The sequence below is a fragment of the Harpia harpyja genome, chromosome 19, assembly GCF_026419915.1.
Source record: "Harpia harpyja isolate bHarHar1 chromosome 19, bHarHar1 primary haplotype, whole genome shotgun sequence".
Taxonomy (NCBI): Eukaryota; Metazoa; Chordata; class Aves; order Accipitriformes; family Accipitridae; genus Harpia; species Harpia harpyja.
Window position 1 is genome coordinate 13,254,006 of NC_068958.1, and position 24,926 is coordinate 13,278,931.

At 51.9% G+C, this 24,926-nt stretch overlaps 1 protein-coding gene across 2 annotated transcripts in view; it reads left to right on the forward strand.

Annotated features, from left to right (window-relative positions):
- Positions 1 to 284: 284 nt before the first annotated feature.
- Positions 285 to 24,926, forward strand: part of LOC128154631 (dual specificity testis-specific protein kinase 2-like) — a 30,176-nt gene continuing 5,534 nt past the window's right edge. Inside the window, exons 1-5 of one of the 2 annotated variants that reach the window (XM_052815523.1) lie at positions 285 to 388; positions 18,825 to 19,024; positions 23,541 to 23,662; positions 23,813 to 23,861; positions 24,631 to 24,780. In XM_052815523.1, the coding sequence (XP_052671483.1) occupies positions 18,836 to 19,024; positions 23,541 to 23,662; positions 23,813 to 23,861; positions 24,631 to 24,780 (510 nt within the window). In that variant the 5' untranslated portion in view covers positions 285 to 388; positions 18,825 to 18,835. Of the gene's footprint in view, positions 389 to 3,155; positions 3,187 to 18,824; positions 19,025 to 23,540; positions 23,663 to 23,812; positions 23,862 to 24,630; positions 24,781 to 24,926 lie in introns of those variants that run through there. The other variant, XM_052815524.1, reaches the window with a different exon arrangement.

A 24,926-nucleotide genomic window follows, 5' to 3' on the forward strand; every position in this document is an offset into this window, starting at 1 on the left:
CTTCACGGAGGAGGTTGGGCCTGGGGAGCACGGTGGGGCAGCTGATGCAGAGCCGCAGGCTGGACACGAGCGATGCCAATGCCGTGTGCTGGGGGGTGGGGGGGGGGCAGCTGCCGCGGGAGCCGCGGCCCTTTGTCCCGGGGGGGGCTGCGGCACTGGGGGAAGCCCTGCGGGGGGGTTGGGAAGGGGACGTCCTGGGGCGATGATGCCTGCCTTTGGAGGGGGGCCGGTGCACGGCACGGGGTGTGGCGCCTCGCTGCCGGGGCGGGCGGGGCCGAGCCGAGCCGAGCCGTGCGGGCTCACGCCGGGGGAGCGGCGCTTGTGCCGAGCCGAGCCGACGGCAAGGCGTCCTGCGGGACCCGGGCCCGGCGGGGCCGAGCCGGAGCAGGTGAGTCGGCGCTCGGGCCGGGCGGGGGGCCGCCGAGCCGGGGCCCGGGCTGCCCCGCGCCGTGTCCCGCCGCGTCCCCGCCGCCTGGGCCGGCGCCCGCCGCCAGGAAGCTCTGGAGCGGGCGGGCCGAACCCCGCGATACGCGGGGCACCCCCGTCCCGCTCCCCAAGCGCCCTCGGACTCCCCTTTCTCTCGCCGGGAGCGGAGCCCCGGGCGTGGGAAGCCGGCCTGGGGCAGCGGCGCCGGCCGCAGCCGCCGCCCGCCCCGAGCCGCCGCCCGCGGTCTCCGCTGTCCCCGGGCAGGCTGCGGGGGAGCCCCGGCGTGCCGGATACCCCGGCACTGAGGCCCTGCCGCTCGTAGAGTACTTGAGCGAGCTGCAAGGCGACAGTGTTGTATTAATTAAGCCCTGCTGGCTGCCCCGCGTCCTCTTTGGAGGGACGGAGAGCGAGCCGATTGTAGTCCCAAGAGTCTGCTTTGCGCTTTGTCCTAAAGCCTCCTGACGGGAGCGGCTGAGCGGGCAGGGTGCGGGTGAGAGCTGTTCCTGAGAGTGACGGCGAGGAGGAGCAGCTTTGGGATGGAGCGGTTTGGCAGTTCTTCTGGCCTGGGCTGGTCCTGAGTGGAGCTGGAGGTGGTTTCCCAGCTGCTGCCCCCAGGACCTGCTTGGTGGCCCATGGAGACCTACGTCTCTAGCACTGTCCCTAGTCTTAATTCAGAGAGGGGCTCTGGGCTTTTTGGAAGACTGCAAGAAAAAAGTAGATCCCGAGGGGGGACATGGAGTTGCTAGGCAGTTGCTCTGTGTCACCTTTCCCTATGTCCAAGCAAGTAGTTTGCCTCTGATGCTGCTCGCACATGCGGTGCACGTGCTGGCTCTGATTTGCTGAAGGAGAGATGTGTTTTCAGCCCAGTCTCTGCTTTGCAGAAAAGGTTCCTCTTCCCCTGCCCTTTCTTGGTGTGCCTGGCTTGGAGACATGGATCTGCCCCAGAGCAGCCCTAGAAGCAGGGCCCTGCCGCGACAAGGAATGGCTCAGGGCAGCTCAGGCAGGATTCTCCCACATCTGTGGCCCAGTAGCTCCAGGGTCTCTTTCTTCCATTTCCCTGCCAAGTTCAGCAATTCCAGTGCAGAAACAGTACCCAGGAGAGAGCATACTTGAGCTGCAGGGTCCTGCCTTCAGCTTCAATTGCAAATGTATCTTGTTGTTCTTTTTTAAAAAACAACAACACTCAGGCAACAGGGAAGACTGAGTTGGAGGTTATGTAAAACCTGCATGCAAAGTGCAGGTAAAGCTGTGGAGTAAACAAATGGTAAAAAGCCAGCGCTGACTAGTGAGCGGATTGCTGTTACCATGCAAGGTCAGTCACAGCATGGCACGAACCTGCAAGGGGCCAAACAGAACGCCAGCTGGAGCTGAAGTGTTCAAAGCAGAGCTACCTGTATGTGGGTGGTTATAAATCACAAGGCGAGAGTTACAGTGCTCCTGTCCCTGAACAGAAAAAGAATATAAAACCAAGCTGGACCCGAGCAGTGAGGCTGAGGGATGCACCAGGCTGCAAAGGTGGGCTGTCAGCTCGTCATGGGATAGGCCTGTCAGCGTGGGGAAGACTGGGCAGCACTGAGAGCCCTGCAGGGTCCTGTAGGGACCTTGCTGGAGGGTCCTTGTCTGGCCCACAGTCCTTCCACAGGCAGGAGTCTGTGCTGAGTCACTCAGGGTACCTGTCATGTATTTGCTTGTCCTTTTCCCATTGAACCTTACTCTGCTGGGAACAGGCACTCTTGCAGGAATGTCACTACTTGCACCTGGCGTGGAAGCTGTGTGGGGTGAGATGCAGCTGTGTTTCCAGCATCTCTGTTGCTCTGGTCCACCAGGCAAGGTCCTCCTTGCACAGTAAATCCCTCCGCAGTCCCTGCTGCTGATGCTTGCTGTTGATACACTGTTGTTATTTTCCCTTTAAATTATTAGCCCTGTGATCATCAGGTTTGGTGCTTTCTAGGGACATTTCAGAGGATCCCAAAGCAATGTGTAAGCTCATGGACTGAAACTGGAGGTCCTCTCATAACCAAAGCACCTTTCTACACCAGTTGGCAAAGCTTTTGGGAGTGTGTTTGATATCTTCAGGCTGCACCCAAATGTACCTGCACCTGGGGAGTGGCACAGGAGTTCTCTGGAGAGCATGGGGCATAAGTGGAGAAGCACACTTATGGCAGAAGTTGTGATTTTTCTGCCACTTCCCTGCTCCTTGCTGTATGGAGAAGCTGCTGGTTGTCTGCTTTGTGAGCAGAGAAGCTGGTTTTCTTCTGCTGGGGACTGGAAGCTTCGTGGCTTCCTGCAGTCAGAGTTTAAAACATCAGGGCCTTTAAAGAAAACACTTCAGGGTCATTCCTACTGTTCAAATTAAGTCTTGCATAATCTCCCCTAAGGGCAGATTTTGCAATGAAAACTTCATGTAAAGCAGCAGCCTGGCTTTATATAAAGTGAGGCCATGGGGTTTTGACTTGGAGCAGTTTCTGAGGCAAATTTCAACTTTGAGCATTGATGGCAAATGCTTTGGCTCCTGCCCCATCTGATCTTCAACACGAGTGCTTAAGGCTAGAGGTGTACATCTCTTGCCACTGAACATGAAGTGTCGTGTTGCTGCTATTTAGCAAGTGGTTGGCCGGTGCTGTGCTCCTCCTGTGTCCTCAGTGATAGCTGTAATTAGATAAAGTGCATGTACTGTGGGTCAGCTCCATACTGCTGCAAGTTTGTTGAAGCTGCTGGAATTACAGTAGGGTGGGAATGGGCCTTGATGTTCTGAGCGAGGTAAGCTGCACAAACTGTATCTTTACCAGCCTCCTGCTCCTCAACTGCTTGGTTGCTGTGGGGGTTCTTCTCTGCTGCCCTCCCTCCTCAGTGTGGAAGTGGGCAGCAAGCAAATTGCAGTGTACAAACCCACTGTGGGCATGAGCCTGCCAGCTGTGGAGTCTGCTTGCCACACTGCTGCTCTGCCACAGCTGAGTTAAGGGCTCTGCAGCGACCTTAGTGGATATGAAGAGCCTGCTGCAGCGGGCAGTGCTGAGAGAGGCCAGCCTGGGCTGGCATTCAGTCTCAGCAGATCTGATTTCTGCTCCCCGTGCAGAGGGCCATGCTACCAAGCTGTGCAACTTCTGGCCAAAGTATGTTCTGGGGCTAAAAATTTATGTAGTTTCAAAAGCTTTATTGGGGCAGATTCATAGAAGAAAAAACATGCATTGAGAGCTATTCAATGCAAATCACTGTATCCCTTCTGTGCTGAGCTGCAAGTGGGAGCCTGAAAGGCAAATGAACAGAGCTGGGTCTGTGAGCCCAGGGGTGAGGGGGGCCCTTCTCACCCCTCACAGCTCAGACTTGACAGCCCACCTTGACACTGGCTCATCATGTGGCCTTGGGCAAGTCACTTAACTTGCTTTTCTTATGTTTTAGCTTAAGTTTTTCCATCTGTTAGCGATAGCCAAGTCTTCCTGCTTTGCATAGTGGACTGGTATGAGATAACATCTATACGGATCTGGGATTGCTTTAGGGGCTCAGTCTGCTTGCTACATTGATAAGAAAATGCTCATCTCAAGTGCAAATCTATTTCTCTTTCTTTGGCCCTTTGGGAGGTGCTGAGTGATACCTTGTTTCCTGGAGAGAGACTACTGCATTCAGTGTCCCTGGCACTAGCTGGCTATGATGTTGTGTGTGGAGCTCTTGGAAAGAGCTTGCTTGCCTTGAGAAGCTTCTTATGACATGTGTTGTCGTGCAAATACTGCTTGTTTATATAGCATTACACGGAGAAATGGATTTAATGGGGGTAAATGACTGATCGATTTCCCTAGCAGGGGTAACCTGACTTTCTGAGGCATGCAGGAGAGCTGGGCAGCTTGTCAACCAGCTAAAGTTCAACTTCCCAGAAGTCATATGATTTTTAATAAGCCCGTGGTGGATTTGATACAGCAGGAGATAGCAAGAAGAAGGTTTGTAGTGGAGAGAGGGGAGAACAGTCCTGGATGCTTGAGGCAAACTCAGCTTGGGCTACTGCTCCCAAGGCAGAGAGACAAACCCTGCCTGACACAGCAGGATTTGAGCTCACTCTCCTTCACTCCCCTGGGAAGGACTCATGTTTTGCAGGCTGTATCCTGGAGGCTGTTGGAGCAGGGACCATCTCCCCTGCATCCGCGCAGCCTGGCTGTGGTGGGCTGGGGCAAGGGCCAAGTGCAGGGCAGGGACATGGTGCCCAAAAGTGCTGCAGAGATGCTGAACTTCTGAGAAAGCACTTGCCTGCCATGCTGAGATGGGTCTGGTTACCTCCATCTCAAAGCATGGGCTTTTAAATTTTTTCTTACCTACTTATCTCATGCAGCCTCTGGCAGGTAGATTACTGTGGTTTTAGTCCCTGTGTACAGATGGGATGGAGAGGCCCAGCACCCCATGGGGTGCTACCTGGCTGGCCTCCCACCATCAGCAGCTGTTCGTTGAAGTAGCTTTTTTTTCAGAGCATGAATTAATCTGTTGCGGGGGGGGGGGAAGTGAATTAATATATCTGGTTTTGCAGTTCAAAAGCCTCTGCCACAGCTGAGACTTGGAGCCTCAGTCACGTTTCTTATAACACAGAGTCTTGGAGCCATCTTGTTTTCCTTGCATGTCTGTTGGTGCACCAGGGGTAGCAGAGGTGCACAGCTAGCCATCACACCAGCATTGGCCGTCACACCAGCTCTTGGGAAGATTTGGGTGGCAGAGACTGAGAAGTGGGCTGGCTGAAACAAGCCCTCTTCAATACTGGTGAATCTAAGAGGATTCATCACCTCCTGACTTTGTCTGTATAGTGTGAGAGGGGGTGGTTTATTTCTGTGCATGAGCTGCATAATGCAATGAAAGCAGGTCTGAAACTGGTTTTTTCCAGTGTTGAGAAAGCTTCAAAGCATGGCAGTCTCTGCCAAACCTGTTGAAACAATTTTGCTCTAGCATTTTGCAGGAAGAGTGCTAAGAAGCAGAAAAGGGGTTTTCTGCCCCTTATCTATGAAAGGTTGAGAAAAATTGCTCCAAATTATTTGTCTTTCATTAATTTGTTTTAAGCCACCTGGAAAGATCAATCCTTTAGCTGCTGAAGACCATAGCTCCAGCGTTGGGGATGAGCCAGCTGGAGTCAATGGGGCTGCCATGATTACTTTTCCACTGCTGGGAAAAATAATGTCTGAGATGCTCTAACTGGATTTCAGCTTTATCTGCTGGATATGTACTACAGTCCTGCTTTGGCTGGAGAGTAGAAAATGTGCAAAGGGAAACATGTGCTGGGGGCTTCTTAAGCTTACAAGGGGAAGAATTTCTCCCAGGATGACCCCTCTGAACCAGCAAGGTCCCACACAAGGTTTACCAGCCTGTCTGTGTCCTCTGCTGGATTCAGGTCTGCTGCCGAGATGCGTCTTGGTTGGGGACCCACCATCACCTCATCCCTGTTGCCCCGCCCTGCCCTGCCCAACACGGGGCTGGCTTGGTCCGAGGTGGCACATCTGCAAAGGCGCTGGAGTGAATGTGGCGGTGTGAGGGCTTCAGCTCTTCTCCTTTTGCAGACTGGGAAATAAGGCACAGAGATGTTATGGAGAATGCAGTATTAGGCTGTGAATTATCTGGATAGTGCCCCAGAGGCTCCTGTAAATGATGGAGGGAGAGAAGCGCATCCAGAGGTCAATCTGGGGCATGTAAAGCCCCTGTTCTGAGTGACTGCCTCTTCAGTCCGGAGGCAGCAGAGCTGAAAGGGCTGGGGAATATGGATATTTTGGCATGCCTCAGCCCAGGGGAAGCTTTGCCCTTCCTTTCGTGCTGGATCAAGAGTTAATTAAAGTTACACTGGAGCCATCCCTCAGGGAGGTACATGCGTCTTGCCTGGAGGCAGGATTAGGAAGCATGAGTCAAATTCCCTGCTGAATTATGCAGGCTTTGAAATTCAGCCGGCTGGGGGGCTGCCTGCTCCCCCACTGCTGTGCTGCTCCCCAGCTTGCTGCCTCCCGCAGGCGAGGAGGCTGGGGACAGCTTTTCTCCATCCTCTCAGCAGCTCTTTGGCTTATCTTTTACCTTGAACCATGACCTGCAAACGTGGAGAGGGGAAAAGTGGTCTCTTTAGGAAGGGAATAGGATGAATGATTTCTGCTTAAGAGAAGGATGATGCTTTGTTTTTGCCTTAGATCTTGCAGAGCTCGGAAAATGAAGCAGAGCCTAAGCATCGCTTAACAGGAAGGACATCGGGGCAAGGGTGGGAAGCTGTGATGGTGGAGCAAGGGAGGGAACACACAGCAAGGCTGTTCAATATACTTCTGTTGTGACCAGATCCAGTGGGTTGTTCACCAGTGTGAGCCTGAGTTAAAAAAGCATTGCCACCACTCTCGGGCTTTCCCTGCATGCTGATGCTTCTTGCATATGGCTGGTGCATTTGCCGAGCCTGAGGGTGGCAACAGCCTCCCTCGGCTGGCCCAGGGATTATCCTCTGCCAGAATGGAGGTGGCCCTTAAATTAAAGACTGTGTTTGCTTTGTTTTCTCAAGTTGTTTATCTCAGGTGTCTCTCAGCTGATGTTCCTCTCTGCCCAAATGGCTGCTGTCAGCAGAAGGACAAACTAAGGGCCAGAGCCTTGAGGGTGTTTGGGGCTCAGGGTTGCCTCTTGTCAGGTTTAGTTCTCTGAAAGTGGGGTGCCTGGTCCAAGCGGGTGTCCCTGGTGTTTTTAATAGTTGCTGGAGAAAGACCAGCATTTCCCAAGGAAGACTGATCCTACCTCCTGGGGTATCCTTCTGCGGTGTCCTCAGCACTGCTGGCAGGGCATGGGGTGCATCCCAGCTTGCCCAGGTCCTTTTGGGTGCTGGGGGCAGCTGGGCACCGTCCCCGCAGCTGAGTGTCGGAGCACAGCCCACAGCTCTATTCCTCGGCCCTGAAGACCTGGGTGTGCCCATGGCTGCATTCCCACCATCGTGCTCCCACCATCACAGCCCCTTGTGAGCATCGCCTGAGCCCTGCAGGGCAGAGCGGCATTCCCCCTCTGCAATTAGCGTCATGATCAGACCTCTAAGGCTGGACACACGCAGCCCTCACTCTTCTGTTGGTAGATTCAAGCCCCCTGGCAGCCCCAATGCACAGGATCCTGAATGGACCATGGCTTATTTCAGGTGCCTTGTTTCAAGACAGCTGCTGCAGTTGTTTCTTGTGTGCTAGTTTCAACTGAACCTTCTGCTCTGTCTATGCACCTGCCAAAGAACGGCATGGAGCAGTTTGAAGAGCTTATTCTGGTTCCCATTTACGCCCCTTTTAAATGTTGAGCAGTGCCTCATGCTGGTGCTTGGTGCCACGGTGTGAGAGGTGGGCCCATGGTGATAGTGGTGCTCTTTGGGCAGCCCTGGACATAAAATAAGAAACTTTGCTCACCTGAGAGTGGTGAATGGGACATGCAGGTGATGAATGAGTGCTTTCCATGCCTGATGAGCCAGGGGTTGACTTGCTCTCCCTTAAATTGATCAAGTCCCTGAGATGTCTGGAAAATGTACCACCTTCCATCCTGAATTGCTGCATCCCAGAGGTGGTGGGAAGTGATGATTTGTAAGTGGATGTGGGGCCAAAAGGCCTTTTGGAGTCAGAGAAGGGGCACAGCAGATGCTCCTTCCCTGGCTGGCTGGAACTGGTGCAAAAGCCTGTGGTCCATCCCCAAAGACACAGATGCCCTGCACCATGTCTGTGGCTTTCCACCTCCCATCTTGGCTGCAGGATGCTGCAGAGTGTGGCTTTCCTGTGGAAACAGAGCAGCAACATATCCCGCAGGGCTGTCCCTTCCTTCCTCCCCAGCTTGATGCAAGTGTGGCTTTGGGTGAATGTCAGCAGAGAGATGTTTGTCAGGAGCTGGGGAGGGTGCAGTACCATGGCTCAGGGTGCTTTCACATTGATCAGGAGGAGATGAAGCTCTGGAAAGACCCAGGAGCCAAGCTGTGCTGACTCTGCACTGATCCAGCCTCTGAGGGGCTCTGTTGGAGGCTGCTCTGCCCTGCCTGAGCATGAGCCAGGCCAGGAAACATGCCTGTCCTCAGCTTCAGAGCTGTGGCCCCCTTTGCTCCAGACTAACACTGCAGTAGACGAGAACGCTTGCCCAGCAGAAGTCCAGGCTCTAAAGGTCCACCCTGCCTGCCCCCTCGCCTGTAAGCCAGCACTGGAGGTCCTGGTGCTGGTGGTGAGGCATGTCAGGGACTCAATCATCTGAGAACAAACCCTGCAAAAATGGTTTTCAGCTGAATTGATGCCTAGTTAAAGCAGTTGGACTCTATCAAAGCAGGCATGTGATGATGCCCCTGCGTGGCAGGGCAGGGGGGGCAGTTGAGCAGGATGCTTTTAGCTGAGGCAGTACTGTGGCCTTCATTCCCAGCCCAGGTACAGCATCCTTGTGCTCAGGGGGTCCCAGGCCAGACTTTCCACTGTGCTTGGGGTCACGATGAGAGGGAGAAACAGTGGGAAATGGTTGTTTCTGGAGTAGCTGTTCCTTGTGAGCCTCTAGCTCTGGTAGCACTTGCCCCATTTTGCAGGCTCTGTGTGGGTTAAGAGACAATCCCTGTCCTGAAGGGCTGAGAAAAGCCAAGAAGAGGAAGGAGGAGGAAAGGTGATGCCAAGGAGATGCTGGCTGGGGCTGCAGCCCAGGTGCCCTGAGTCAGCACCTTACTCACTGGGCTGTGCCAATTCTGCAGGATTTTTCTGTGCCATACATGAATAATCTTGTGGAGCAGCACGGTCACAGTGGTGACTCTGGTGTCTGCCCACCTGCAGATTTCAAAGACCTTAAAATGTTTAATTCAGTTTATCATGGTTAGTGTTTTCCTAGGAACAGCCTCAGAAGACCTAGGAACAGCCTCAGAAGACCAGGGTTTCATGGTCCCTCCAGGCTGTCCCTGTACCTGATGGCAGCCAGCACCACGGTGTTGGAGGATGCCACAAGGACCCATTGGGCTATTCTTTCCATGATTCGCTGGGTATCTGTAGATACAGCAGTCAACAGGAGGTGGGTCCCCATTAGCTGTCTTCTTCACCCAACTCATCCCCTTGTCTCTGAGGGATGGAGATATGGCTGGAGCATGGGCCTCAGGTCGGCTGAGTCCCAGGTCCACTGGGTCCTCTCTGAAATGGTGCTGTGGCAGTTCCGTGACTTCGAGCCATTACCTGATGGTTTTCCATGTGTAAAATCAAGTTTCTCCTCACCTGGCTCCCAAAGTGCAAAGCCCAGTTAATGCCCTCTAAGCACCCCCAAAATGAAGCACTTTCAGGGGATTTGGTGCTGTTTCTATTCAGTGTTTTTTGTGGGTGTTATAAGAGCTGGCAGGAACTGAGTGACGTCCAGTGGCTTGAAAAGAGATAGACCAGGTTTAGGAGGAAAACTACTCACCATGTGTGATGAGAGCTTGTGTGGGAAGCTCAGTGGGGGAGCTTTTGCATTGCTCAGAAACAGCTGGCAAAGACCATTTACTGCTCCAGCAGCTTATTGAACATATAAAGCACTGTTAGTGCCAGATATTACTGCTGTGGTGAGCTGCCAGTGTGCCCGCAGCACAGCACATGGCTGTCTCCAGCCTGGAGCGTTCTTATGGACAGGAGGTAGCAAACACTTTGGGAGACCAAGCAAGACATGCAAGAGAGGACCCAAGGGGGAGGAAACCATGTTCTCCCTGATGAGAAGCGGTGCTCATTGCAGATGGGGTTTTCCATGCTGAGATGTCAGAATGTCTTGTGAAACCAGCGAAGTGCTGTTACTGCCTTTTGGCATTTGAGGAGAGATGGACACAGAGGCCTATTCACCATGGGGTGATCCACCAGCAGTGCATGGCAGACAGCCCGAGCCTTTATTCTATCTTAGGACTCTGGCCATCTGCACCGAGAACAATCCTTGAGCTAAAAATAATCTTTTGGTTTCTGGGAACAACACAGAGTGTTTGAGATTTGAGATTTATCTTTGGGGTTTTAGTTAGAAACCCCAAAGATAAAGGGCATGGCTTTCACCTGCTGTGGAGCACGTTTAGGTTTGCAAGGAGCCCAGCCCTTCATGGGCTGCTTGATGGTATGGCCCCCACTCTCCCTCCCCGGTCCCTCCCTGGTCCCTCCACAGCCTCCAGCCCATGTCTCTGGGCTGTAACAAGCAGCAAGTTACGGTAATCGCTATCAGATGATGCCTCAAACATTTCAGGAGTAAGGTCATGGTATCTTCTCATCCTAATGCGTTTTTCTTGATGGAGAGGCTAGGCTGGGGATGTTCTAGTCAGCTCAAATGTTTGACAGTTCCCACACGCTGAGCTTCCTTTTAAACACCCACATGCCCTGCTCTGGTTTTTCATTTGTATAGCGTCAATTAAATATCAGGGGAAAATGAGGTTTATATATGCTGGTGAAATAAGTGCCATATGACATCAATTAGGGGTCTTGTACCATGAGTCTTCAGAATTAAAATAAAAATCACAGAAAATGTGTGAAGAGTGTAGCAAAGGGAGCAGAGATAGACAGTAAATGTGTGGGATTATGCTTGTGACTGCTGAGTTGTTATGATTATTTTTTTTTCTACTCTTTTCTGCACCTTTCCATCTCAAAGGAATCCATGTGCCTTGTCGATCATCATCCATTTTGCAGGGTGAGCCAACTCGAAGCCTTCTCTGCTGACTGCCCTGGAGAGTGTGTTTTCACTTGTTCTTGTCTTATTTATCTTCCTTCAAAACAGCCACTAATTTCCCATCAGGCAGGCAGTGCTGTGGCACTTTCTGTGCATGGGGAGTATTACTGGGGCGGACTGCACACAGAGACCTTCGCAGATAGTTGGGTTAAACTTGCCCAAGACAAGTTTATTGCCAAACAGCCAAGTTCTTCTTGGAAGACAGGTGCCTGACTGTCCTTAACTCTGCTAGAGGCCAAACTGCATCTTAGCTGCCTAAATGTCTTTATGCATCCTGGCCTGACGAGTCTATCAGTTTTGTGAAAGCCATTTCAAGTGGGACTCTGTCGTGGTTTCAGCCCAGCCGGTAACAAAGGACCACGCAGCCGCTCGCTCACTCCTCCCGCCCCCCTCCGGTGGGATAGGGAGGAGACGGAGGAGAGAAAAGGAAAAAAAACTGGAACCTCGAGGGTTGAGACAAGGGCAGTTTACTGGGACAACACAAAAAAAGGTTACAACAACAACAACGGTACTAATGAAAGAATATATAAAACGAGTGATGCACAGTGCAACCGCTCACCACCCGGAACCCGACGCTCCGCCACCAAAAGTCGAGAGCCCTCCCCCCCGGCCCGCTCCCCATTTATATACTGAGCATGATGTCACATGGTATGGAATAGCTCCTTGGCTAGTTCAGGTCGGCTGCCCCGGCTATGCCCCCCCCCACCTCCCAGGTTCCTGTAAAAATTAACTCTATCCCAGCTGAACCCAGGACAGACTCGGTTCACTGAGTGTGGGCACAAATGAGCTGGAGATCAGGGCTCCTTGGATGAAGAGGGGACTGGCTATGTCTTCATTCCCCTGTAGACTTGTCTTGCTGGAGGAGCCAGTCCCTCTCCACTTATCTTCAAAAATGTTCACTGCTAAAGCTAAAGTTACAGACAATCTCTTCCTTGAAAGCCTTGGGGAAATACTGATTTTTAGGGCTAGAAGATCTTAAGAGCTTGTCTCCCCCTTGTAGGTAGCATCAGCCATAGATCTTCACCTGGAAACTTTATGCTTTTTGGTTAGGTTGCTTTCTGAATAACATTCATCTTGTTTATAAGTTAGATGGGATCAAGACTGTGTCCTGATCAGCTTTTCCAATGCTTAGGTCCTCCCTCAGCATAACATGTGTGGAGTCTTTTCAGATTTCAGGTTTCAAAGGAGATTTATGTTTCACAGTGGCCAGTTATAAGAGACCTATACTTACCTGTGCCAAGAACCTGCTGTCCTCTTGGATCATCTGAGTTCCCATTTACTGGATCTTGTAATGCCCTTGTCCCTATTACTTGGCATTTTCCCCTCAACAAAAGGATACTTTAGCTATCAGTTCTCTCATTACTTTCCTTTATGTTTAAATCTCCTGGGGAAGCAGATTTCCCAGATCTTTCCTAAGGCTTCTTTCTTACCTGGCAAGGGGTAGGTTTGAAATCAGAGCAGCTAAATCAAAGCAGAGATTGAAATCCAGGATGTGATCCTGGCCCCGTGAGCATGATGCCAATCCCAGGAGGGCAGGATTTCATCCAGGTATGTGGCTCACAGATGTCCTTGTTGACAGCAGCATAATAAGCACTTAAATTTGCAAAGTGAAAGTGATTTAGTCTGCCAGTAACTTACCCTGAGCTTTTTAAGTCTGACTTTCTGGGCTGTATTTATTTATTTCATTTTATGAAAAATGTGTTCATGCTCAAATGAAATGCAAGTATCCCTTTATCCTTGCTGCATAATTTACTTTAATTTGCCTTCCTGTGGAGAGAGGAATTTGCTTTCCTGATTGTGTTTTGTTTTATTTTTTTCCAACAGAAATTGTCTTTTTGACTAGAGAGATCAAATATATTGGGGTTAGCTTGAGGGAAACAGCCAAGCTTAGACTAGATGTTCTCATGTATGTGAGGATGTCTACAAGAAGCTAATTGCTAACTTATGTAACAATAGCATCCAGGGAAAGCCAGCTGGTCCCCATTGATGCTGGGAGCTATTGGCTGCACAGTTGTTCCTGACATCCTCATGCTGGTGAATGTCACTGTTTTATCTGTGGGAAACCATCCTCTCACTGGGCAGTGGGAGCCGTGGTCTGTCTTTAGCCTCCTCCCCAGGCTGGCAGTATTCAGGAAATACTTTTTCCTTTTTTTTGTGGGTCAAGAACTCAAAGATACTGATGACATATTTTTAGGGATCAGCAACATAGTGCTGGTCAGCAGATCTATTTTGGTTTTGCTTGACCTACTACGTTTTCCTTATGCTACAAGAAGGTTTGCTGGTGTCTGTGATAGACTTTCTTCCATTCTGGCTTTTTATTTCTGTTGACAGCGTTAAATGCTGAGTAACTCTATTGAGGTGTTTTGTTCATCTGGTTAGACAGATGATCTCATGTAATGTCACCATCGTTATCTGGATTTGCTTTGCGTTTTTACCTGGGAGCTGAGGAGCACTCATCCCTCCATCTGTGTGAGCCACGTGCAGGCAGGGCAGAATGGAGAGGGCTGTAGGGAGCATTGCCCATACACTCCACGCATGTGCTGCAGGAGAAAACCACTCAACTCTGTGGTTTAAACCATTTGGGGACTGAAGTGATTTACTGACTTATTGGAGATGTAAACAAACTGTCAGTGAAGCATCAGGATCATTATCAACAACACAACAGGTAAACCCCAGTGCTAGCCACTTACAAAATGTCGATAAGCACCTACAGACTTCTAAACATCCCTCTGTACCTGATCCCCCTGTCCTGGTTTCAGCTCGGATAGAGTTAATTGTCTTCCTGGTACGGTGCTATGTTTTGAGTTCAGTATGCGAAGAATGTTGATAACGCTGATGTTTTCAGTTGTTGCTCAGTAGTGTTTAGTCTAAAGTCAAGGATTTTTCAGCTTCTCATGCCCAGCCAGGGAGAAAGCTGGAGGGGCACAAGAAGTTGGCACAGGACAGAGCCAGGGCAGCTGACCCAAACTGGCCAACGGGGTATTCCATACCATGGGACGTCCCATCTAGTATAGGAACTGGGGACTAGCTGAGTGTCGATCGGCAGGTGGTGAGCAATTGCACTGCGCATCATTTGTACATTCCAATCCTTTTATTATTGCTGTTGTCATGTTGTTAGTGTTATCATTATCATTATTAGTTTCTTCTTTTCTGTTCTATTAAACCTTTCTTATCTCAACCCACGAGTTTTACTTGTTTTCCCAATTTTCTCCCCCATCCCACTGGGTGGGGGAGGGGGAGTGAGTGAGCAGCTGCGTGGTGCTTAGTTGCTGGCTGGAGTTAAACCACGACAGCCCCCAAGGCCAAATCCTGCACATGTGTGCACACACGCACACATACATAGCACACACCCCCTTCACCACCAGGAGGGTTGGGTTCCCCAGTTTATGGACCCCAGTGCTGGCACTCAGTGCTGGTACCCTGCTGTCCTGGCAAAGATATTTTGTTTACAGAGTGATCCCACTCACAGAAGGTTTTTGCATGGCATGTTAGTAAGCACCAGGTAAGCTTTTACATGCTGCTCCCCAGGGTAAGGCTCCAGCCATCAGACACTGGTTTGCCTAGTCCAGGGAGGTCCCTGGGGCCAGTCCAGCCTCCCACTTACTGGCAAAGGAGGCTGGGGAGAAACTTTCTGCTTTCCTGATGATGGGAAGAAAAGTCCTGGAAACAATGGCAGGGGAGGCAGGTTGGCTCTCTGGCAGGTGAGGGGAAGACGAGTTCTTCCCTTTTTTCAGGAAAATTTGCTGTCTAGAAGAGGGGTTTGAAGCCTGGTGTTTGCATCCTTGCAGCAGAGCCTGGGCCTGGGCAGATGCTCGGGGCCATGTCCAGCTGTGCACGCATCTGGGAGAGCTGATCTGCTGGGTGGGTGGTGGCTTGCTTGGGAGCTGTGGGTGCTGCATAGCTGAACAGAGGGAATAAACCCCCCGACACCTGCCTGTTCCTGCAGGGCCCTTCCCCGGGCTGTAGCCAGCTGTGGCGGTGGGGCTGGAGCCACGCTTTTGGCTGGGCAATTGCTTTTGCAGGGTGCGCGCACAGGGCTAGTTATGGCCTCCCTGCCAGCCCTGGCAGCTGCTGGAACCTTGTCAAGCCTGTGGCACGGCAGCAAGCATGGGCAGCCCCAGCGAGCCCTGCTGGGGAGTTGGACCCTTTCCTGTGGTGCGCGGGTGCCTCTGGTGTCTGCAGATGAGGAAAGCCCAGAGGAAGACGGTGCCCCAGGTCTGCTTTTTGAAATGACTGCTAATTTCATGTTTTTAATCTGGCAAGGAGTGGGTTCCCTGCAATGACAGCTCACAGCATCCAAACCTTTCCCGGCTGCCTGTGAGCTGCTCCCTCGGTGCTTCTTGCTGCCCTGGGGAACTGGGAGGTGCATGTTGGTTGTTGTGTACAGAGAGAGCTCCTTGCTCGCTGTGGGCACAGCTGAAAGCTTGGGGAGTTTCCTCGGAGGGCGGTGGAAGCCAGTGGCTCTGTCTCCCCTCTCCCTGCAGGTAGGGCAGCCTTGAAGGGGACGAGCCTCCTCCTGTGCCCGAGCCTGGTCTCCCTTTGAGCTGGGACCAGCAGGAATACGGGCAGCTGCCCCAGTGCCTTGCCTGCTCAGGCAAAAGCATGGCTTTGGGTGCTCTAAACCTTGCTGGTGACTCGACGATGCCCCTGCCCTGCTGCCTGGGACTGTCCCCCGAGACCACCCTTCCTGCTCCCTGTCCTTCTCCCACCCTCTCCCCCTCCCTCCCTGACTCCTAGGAAGCCTTCAAATAAATCTTGGCATTTCGAAAGGCAGTTTTCTCTCCCAGCCTACGTGTCAGCACTAATCTGGGGACAAGCAGCCGCATTTATAAGAAGAAAATAAAGACTCATCTCCCACTCACCAGCATAATGCGAGGGGCCGTTCCCGGCGTGCTGGGGATGCTGCAGGGATTCTTTACTGGACAAAGAGGCAATTGATGAACTAGGTCATGGCGGGAGGAGATGGTATGTGGGAAAAGCACCAAACAGAGAGGCCTCTGAAAAGAAACCATTCCCTGTGGAAGAGGCAGCCTCAGGCAGCCTGCCTTGCCCAAGGGGACCTGTCATGCCTGTGCCCGGGTCACCCTGCAGGCAGAAGGGGGTCCAAGGTGGCTGGGTATCAGGGCACCTGCGGGTGTGCTGCTCCGGGGAGGAAAGGCTCCTCTTTCTTTTGTTACTGAAGGGTCCTAAATGGAGGGAGAGGCTTTCGGAGCCTGCTGGGTTAAGTGTGTGTCTGGTGGCTAGAGCAGCCGTCGGGGGTGCTCACCACAGCTCTGCCAGTGAGTGACTGGCACGCCGGGGTGAGGCCGTAGCTCACTGTGTTAGTTTTGCCATCCACACAATAGGAGAGGGCAAACCTGTGTCCCAGGATTGGGCACAGGAGTGAGTAAACCCTGAGAGTGCATTCTCAAAGATGGGTCCAATGCTCAGGGTGACCCTTTGCCATTCCTTTTCCATGTTCCATTGGCAGCTCAGGGTCAGCAGGATCTGTCAGACCCTGTCATCGTCCCCTTATGTCCTGCCCAGTTGTGCAGGATGTGGAGGAGCTCCTCTGTGTCTCACTGAGTGTGAAGCACCACTTGCTTGGCCTGGAGCTGCAGCTCCTCCTGTGTCTGCCCTCCTGCTCCATGGCCCTGCATGCTGAGCATGGCCTTGGGCAACAAAAGCCCTTTGCTGCACCCTGCCACGAGTTTGTGCCGGTGCCTTGCCCTGCTGCACCCGTGCCCCAAGCCCTGCAAAAGCTGGGCAGTTTTGCACACCAGAGAGAGAGATCCTTGCAGAATCGTCCCTGCGGGAAGGTACTGCCTTCAGTGATACAGCCAGAGTGGGGTGGCTTTAGCAGTGCTGAGTGTGATTGATGCAAGTCCCGTCCCCTGCTTCTGCACAAGCCTCTTCCCTTGTGCCAGTGTGTGGTGCCTGGGTACAGGCTGCATGGGAGGGGGCCAGGCGTGGCTGCGTTTCAGATGGTGCTGGCTGTCAGGAGCAGTGACCATCCCAAGGCAAAAACCTCCAGTCCCTGCAGCTGCATCCCATCATGGGATGTTCCTTGGTTGCCTGTCCTTGGGTGAGAGCAGGGGTAAAGCTGTGGCCCTGTAACCTCTTTCACGTGTCCTGCCTGATCTGAGTGCTCTCCACCAATCATGGCCACGGGTTCTGCTGTTCATGTTTGGGGCTTTGGTCCTGCAGGCGTTTGCCATGCAGTCGGGTAGGAGCCCATGTGTCATGTTGATTTTGCTGGGACTGGATTCCTGCAGTCCGCGTGGGACTGTCCTGTGGTGGGAACTTTGGTGTCTGGCTGCTTTCAGAAGTTTGTTTTGTTGTTCCCCAGTGTTGCAGCTCCCTGAGTCTCAGCCTGGAGCTTGCCTGCTGTTCATGTCAGGGATCCCTGCCCTGCTCGGTACTGGCTGCCTGCCTGCCCCATGTCCCAGCCCTCAGCTCTCTCAGTCCCCTGCCCTGCTTAGCCCTGCCACCACATCTCTCTGTCCCCGTTTGGCAGCTCTCTCTTTGGATCTTTGCTGGACTGTGGGTGGATGAGGTGGCTGGTGCAAATACTTTATGCACATCTCGGTGCAGATTTTGCCTCGCCCTGTAGAAGCAAAGTAGCCATGAAATAATGCACAGGATCAAGGGATGCTGATACAGCTTCTTGTTTGGTGCAAGACCTAGGACAGAAACTTAGGGAGGGCAGATCTTAGCTTTGCTTCAGTTGGAAGCATTGAAGAAATTACCCTTTGTTGACCGTTGTCTCATCTGGTGACAGTCTGGCAAAGCAGCTTGCCAGGCGCCCAGGAATCTGAGCACATGCTGCGAGTGGAAGGTGCTCAGACAGCTTTGTAGCATACCAATGGTTGTTTGCAATTATCCAGAAGTAGGTGCCTTATTTGCCTCATTTAGGGTGTCAGAAGCCCATTTTCCACGGGATTTGCCTCCTTTGCATTTTTGGATGTAACTAGAGGCAAGTGATGCGGCAGAAGGGGAAGGATGGCATATAGCTTTAGAGGAGTGTGAGTCTGGTGCTATAAAAGACAGAAAGGGGAATGGAGCGAGGGGACTGGAGAGGGAAGTGTGAGAATCAGAGCAGTGGAATAGGAAGACAATTTAGCAGAGGCACTTGGGGCTTGGAGTCAAATTCGGGATACACAGACAGGAGGAGGGTTGCTGGGGCATTTCCTTATTCTGTGATTCCTTAGGGCTTATAATGAACTGTAGGCACCTGCTGAGTGAGGATCCTTTTAAGACTGAGTGTTTCCTGCTAGCACACTCAAGCCATGACCCTCTGCAATAGTAGCTAAGCCCTGTCTAGAGCTCTGGGGTAGTGGATGTGGTATTAGTATGTGGCACGTGACCTGTGCTAAAAGCCCAGTTTAGACACAGTGGCTTTTAACCCAGCATAAGCTGGCTGAGCAAGACCGAGTGCCCTGGACTTTTCCTGGGCTGCACTATCATGTGTTGAAGGTGATGCATCCTATCTATTGTAAACCTTTAGAAGTTATAAATGAATATATGCTAATTGGACATCTTTAAGTCCTAGTCTAAAGAAGTCCAAATACAACCTGCATAAGGCAGACCTAAGCCCAGGGTGACTTATCCAGGAGACAGTGCCCATGGGTGCTTCCCAGTGCAACGTGTGCTGCAGGGTGCATCATCTCAGTGCCTCGTCTCCTCTCCCCCTGTTCCTGAGGCTTCATCCAATCCTGGTCTCTAGTGCAGGTATTTGTTTGATGTCCAAATGCTGCTGTTGGCTCACTGTGAAATACACTGTGTTATAGCTGCTGCCCCCATGATGTGCGAGGCAGGGCTGATTGCAGCGGAGCCCTCCAACCCCATGCAGTACTATGGTGAGTCGTCTGACACCTACTACCACATGGACCGCTGGCAGAGGCTGCGCACGGCTGTCAGGAAGCTGGAGTTCTGGGAAAACTTCAACGCTGAGCTGATAGGCAGCGGCTTCTTCTCCAAGGTCTACAAGGTAAACTGACATGCAGGCAGCCCACAACCTGTGTGAGAGCAGCTGAACGGCTGCTGAGGTTGTGTAGATGGTGCCTCACCTGAGGAACCTGTTCCTGAGCTTATTTCCTCATCTTCATCCCTCCCAGCTCACTCTGGCCGGTTGGATGGGGTGAGGGAGGAAAGGACACCCCCCCACTGCGCACCTAGTACATCACCTTTGATGCACATCTCCCCTTCCATAGTGAAAAAGGAGATGGGAGGACTTGATCAATGAATGTTCATTGATGCTGTCATCTAGCCATACAACATGCTTGTCAGGGAGCTAAACTGGGTATTGGATGAGATTAGGGGATATTTATGCTCTGTGCAGGTTTTGTTGTCAGAACTGTAGCAAAATATATAGAGAAAAATAATGTAAAATTAAGCTGCATGTGTCTCCTAGAATACATGCCACCCACACCCCATGGAGATGCCAGTGCTGTCACTCCTCTCTGGCTGTTGCCCTGTGTTACAGTGATGCTGGGGGAGAGCAGGGGATCTGGGGCAGGGTCAGGCTGGGACAGGCTGCTGGTCTGTCCACTTCTGCCTCTGCTGCCTTCATTTCAGGAGACTCGTGGCTCCCTGCAAGCCAGTGCAGGATGTGGATGGTATGTCACCAAAGCAAAACTGGTTTTCTCACTGGGGCTGTTGTGAGACACTCCCTACACCAGGCTCCACTGGTGTGGGAGTTTGTTTAACCCTCTCTGAGCAAGCACAGGATCCGGGGTGCTGCTAGCTTTGCTCCCCCTCCAATGCTGCTCCTCAGCCCGGGAGGGCCACTGCTTATTTGGGGGGAGTGGATGGGACTTGCTTTGCAGTGTGGCCAGGTTTGCCTACCTTATCTCTCCTCCCAGCAGCCCTCCCATATGTGGTTGCTGACACTGGTCTTGGTTGTTGGGACATGAGACAGATCCAGTGGAAAAAGTTGGGCCTGACTCTACCATTGCCTTCAGCTCCTTAGCTTGACTGGCCCCACGGTAAACATCATGACTGCACATTTCTCCTGGGCCAGCATAAGATGGTTCTGCCAGAGGAGTACTCCGACATATTCTGGGTGAGATCCCTGGCTGGCGTAAGCACATGTGGCCAGTTGAAACTAATGGAGCCAGACTGGCAGGATCTGGCCATGGAACTGCAGAAAATATGCAAGTCAGATGGATAAATCCATGTTGCTTTCTCAAGGCTCTGTCTCCTCCTCTGCTGCATCTGGCCTTGGTGCTGTGATAAAGCCTTTGGGTGAACTTCAGGTCCAGGGACAATGCACTAAAGCTGTTCAAAAGGAATCTCCAGCCAAAGGTCTATGGCAGCTCTCTGCAGACTGGAGCAATACATGACAAATACCTCTCCCCACCACAGCCTCCCTCTAGTAATTGCTTTCCCCACCTACGCAGTGTGCCGTTGCCATTGCTTTCTCTTTCCTTTATCTAGCAGATTTTCATAGTAACAGTTGCTGTTTCCTCCGTGCGTGACATTTTCCTCCTGCCCTGGCAGTGAATGAAATTCCAGCAGTAGGCAGGCTGGAGACATGGATCTTGAATGAAAATGAAATAACTTCTTGAAGTAGCAGCAGAAAAAGAAATGTAAAAAAAATAAAGTTTGAATGAAATGCTATGGGTCAAATAGTCAGAAGACAGTGGAGGACTCGGGGGCAAGGACAGCCCTTTGTGGGGGCTTGACATTTGTCTGGGGACTCAAGCACAACTGTAACAGAGTGCTCTGATGACTCGTGGTCCTCTTGGGTCAGCCAGTCCCCTGTGGACTTGTAACCCTGAACAGCAGCACTCCTGCTGTGAAGCATCAGTGGCAATGGACCTTTGAAGCTCTTTGCCAACAGATGCTGTCTTCCAAAGTGCTCCTGCAGCAAGGATATAGACTCCCCAAAGTGCTGGCACTGCCTGTGCTGGCTGCTTGTTGCTTTTGCCATCCTTTGTCCTTTGGTTAAGCCCGTTCTCAGGAGTTGTTATATGTGGGTTGGCTGAGGAAGGAGGATTCACTTGGTTCTACTTGGTGACTCAGACTCAAGAGGTCTGGGCACAGTCTTCTGCTCTGTGGGTTATGTATTGCATGACCTGGGCACAAGGTACTTTCCCTCTTTCTCTGCCTTAGTTTTCTGATGTGCAATAAGGAGCTATTCAAGTATGAATTTCTCCTGGGGAAAGCATAAAGCTTCTTTCATTGGCAGCTCTCATACATAGAGGTCTGAGGTGCTCAAAAGCGGGAGAGAAATGCAGCGTGACTTCTTTTTTCTGAGGCTGGTTTAAGGCATTGCCCAAAGGGAACCTCTGAGCAACCTCTTTCTCTGTTGGCCCTCAAAAAGCTTCATACACGTTAGGAAGCACAGTCCCGCTCCCTGTCTTTCTACAACTTTCCAGTATCAGATTTTCACCTTTATTTTTCCGTTCAAGGCTGACACCAGATCTTTACGCTTCATCACTCATTGGCATGAAATGAGAATACCTTGGAGGCCCCTCTGCACTTCCCTGATTCACACTGATCCAGGACAAAACTGGACACTTTGCATGATTCAGAGCAGACCAAGGGCTGCTCCAGGTTGGCCAGAGCAAATTCTTAGGGGCTGTGGTCTTGGAAGAGGCCTTCTGAGCCCATTACTTTTGCCCGTCTCTCCCACTACTTTTTTTTGGGTGTGGGTCTACCCTTGCTTTTCAGTCATTTCTTCTCCAGACCAGGCTGGACTTTGCATTGCCCTGTGGACAGGAACCCCTCCAGCGCTCACGAACTCCACCAGCGCAGGCAGTGTTTGTGAACTCTGCAGGTGTCCAGCTGGGACATACAATCTCACCTGGAAGCTCAGTGTAGCTCAGTGTCTCCATCAGAGTTTGTGCAGAGCTAAAAGATCTCACTGAAACTCAGTATTAGCTCTTCTGAAAGTTTTTCAGATCTTCCAGATTTCGACTGCTCCCTGTACTCTGTCCTGGGCATAAGGGCACTCAGTCTTTGGGCAAAGATGATTGATAGCATCTCTTATATTTACATCTGTGCTATTATAGTTAATAATCAGTTACATCTGATTAGTGACCCACAGTCCACAGTCTGTGGTTGTGAAGTCCCATCAGGTGAGGGTGTTGGAGCCCTGCCTTCCTCGTGACCTGCTTGAGTAGAGAGGCAAGAGTTATTCCAAAAATAACATCAACTATCAGGTTGAATTCCTTCAGAAAGGAAGCAGCAGTTCATGTTGCTCCCAAGACAGTTTGTTTTGTGACCCTGATTATAATGAACTTTCTCTCCTTCCAGCCCAGCTAGGTCTTACATGCAGCTCTGTTGTCTTCGCCCGGGCTAGTAACCTTATCTGTACAGAGACAATGACAGAGAGCAATGGGTGACACTTAGGGACTCTGAGTGCTGCTCTTAAGCCAGCTTATGCTTTGTCTAAACTATTTTTCCCTTAAAACAAACAAACCAACCCCCATAAACCTCAAAATGAAGGAAAATTAAACACACGGCTGGAGTCTCTGCTAGCCCTGGGGGAGCTGTCAGGACATCAGTGTGGATCACACCTGATAACATGGTTGTCTTTAAAACAGATGTTAATTGAGGGTGGAAATGTTAAAGTACCACAATGCTCTGTGATGTGGTCTGGTAACTGCTACTTGGATTGTCAACCCAGATAACATGAGCTGCAGTGCAGGGGCCCTGGATGGTGCTGTCAGGGCTGAGAGCCAGGGGACCCCTGCATCTCCTGTAGCCTGCGTGAAAACCCTGCATTCAGTACTGCCCAACCCTGGTGCTTCCACAGGGGACAGCAAATTTCCTCCTAAAAATGCCTGCTCAGTCTGTTCAGTGTTGTAAGGTGGGGGAAAAGCATTTTCTTTTCTGTTCTTTAGCTTCCAGTGTCCCTGCCTGGGGGAAGCCCTAGGAATGAAATGTCTGGTGGTAATCCATAGTAGAGGTTCAGTTTAGCATGTGGCTGGGAAGCAGACACGGGACCTCCGTCCTGGGATGTGGGGGAGAGATGAGCTGGCTCTGCACTTTGTTGTGTCCATCTGGCAGAGCCTGGGTGGAGGGTGGCTGGCTGTGGCCAGGCGTACAGAAAGAATTGGGGATGAGGAGTGTGGCCAGCAGCCTTGCACAGTGATCAGACCCAGGTAGGAAAGAGGGATGGAGATGTGGGGCAGGCTGCGGCTGGGAAGGGACATTGAATGCAAGGCATTGGAGGGAAGAAGGCCAGTTCTGTGGTAAGCCAGTGTGGGCTGAGAAACTGCTCCAGCCCAAGGAACACACAAATTTTGGCAGAGAAATAGTGTTGTGATGTGTTGGGACAGGAGGGACCTAGCTGTCCCCAGCCACCCAGGCAGGCATCACTGGAGTGGAGCTTATGTGGAAGGGACAGCACCTTGCACTTGTGCAAATGACTGTGCAAAGCTCTGGGCAGCAGGGAAATGAGATTCAAGCCCTCGGTTGGGAAGGGATGCTGTTGTCCAGAGGGGCTGGCAGACCTCTGGAAGCTAAGAGATGTCCTGCTCCAACCTTGCCTCCAGGTGACTCAGGCTGCTGCTTGTAAGGTGATGGTGGTGAAGATCTACAAGAACGACGTGGACCAAGAGGTGATTGTGCGTGAGATCAGCCTGCTGCAGAAGCTGTCCCACCCCAACATCGTTAGGTGGGTACATCCTACAGCCGTGAGCAGAGGGCACTGGCAGGGGCTGGAGTTGGCTTGGTGTCTCTAAGGCAGTTCTGTGATGAGGGATTGAGCTGAACCTTAATGGCTTCTTTTCTTTTTTATTTTTTGTGTGTGTGTTTTTCTGCTTAGGTACCTTGGGATATGCGTGAAGGATGACAAACTGTACCCCATTCTGGAGGTAAAGGTTCCTTGCTTGTAAGTGTGCTGTGGGCAGGCAAGGACCCTGAGGTTCTTTGGCAGGGAGGATGGCAGATATCCTGTAATGCATATCTATGCCTCTGACTCCTGCGCCTGTGAGTGGGTCTGGACTAGCAAGGTTGCCTTGGAGGGGCTTCTGGTCCTTTCTGCCCCACAGCTGGTCACAGCTGGAGTGTGGGGCACAGTCACTGCAGGGCCATGAGATTCAGGCAGGACAGCCAAAAAGTGTTTCAGGTTGGCTTGGTACCACCAAAGGGCCAGAATGGGCCAGCTGGCAGGGAAAAGAGGAGCCAGGGATGGAGGTCAGGAGTAGAAAGTAAAGCAGACAGAGAGTGGCAGGATCTCCAGGGTGGCTTTGGGGTGGTGGTGTGGTCTAATGGAAAAGTCTAGGCTGGTACTGGGGAGGTCTTACCTTGTTCCTGTGCTGTCAGTGGCAGAAGGCGGTCACTGAGCCGCTGCCAGGCTTTTTGCCTCTAGTTCACTGCCTGTGAGTGAAGACCATGGCTGGCTTATACAGCTGTCCCTGCAGTGGGGCAGAGCCCAGAGACTGGCAGTGACTTGCTGTGCCAGGATGGGTAGTTGCACTGTACCACACACAGGGGCCCCTATGTCCTACATGTGGTGGCATTCCCAACCTCCATCCTGAAGGAGGGGCTCCTGGGTTGGCGAGGGAGGGTTCAGCACCTGGGAAGCTCCAGGGGAGCCTGTGCCCAGCTGCACAGCCACCTGCTTTTTGTCTCTGTTCACAGTATGTGAATGGAGGTTGCCTGGAGGAGCTCCTGGCCAGCAAAGACATTGGTTTGACATGGAAGGAAAAAGTGGACTTAGCTTCTGACATCACCAGAGGAATGATCTACCTGCACTCCAAGAACATCTACCACCGAGATCTCAACTCCAAGGTACACAGCTGGAAAGGGGACATCGCCCCTGAACTGCTGAAGGCAACTGTGTTAGGGGGCCATACAGGGACCCCTTAGGGCTGTAACCAGGAGGCCTCAGGCCTCATGCTGGTCCTCTGCTCCATGCTAATCCCTCTGCAGGCAAG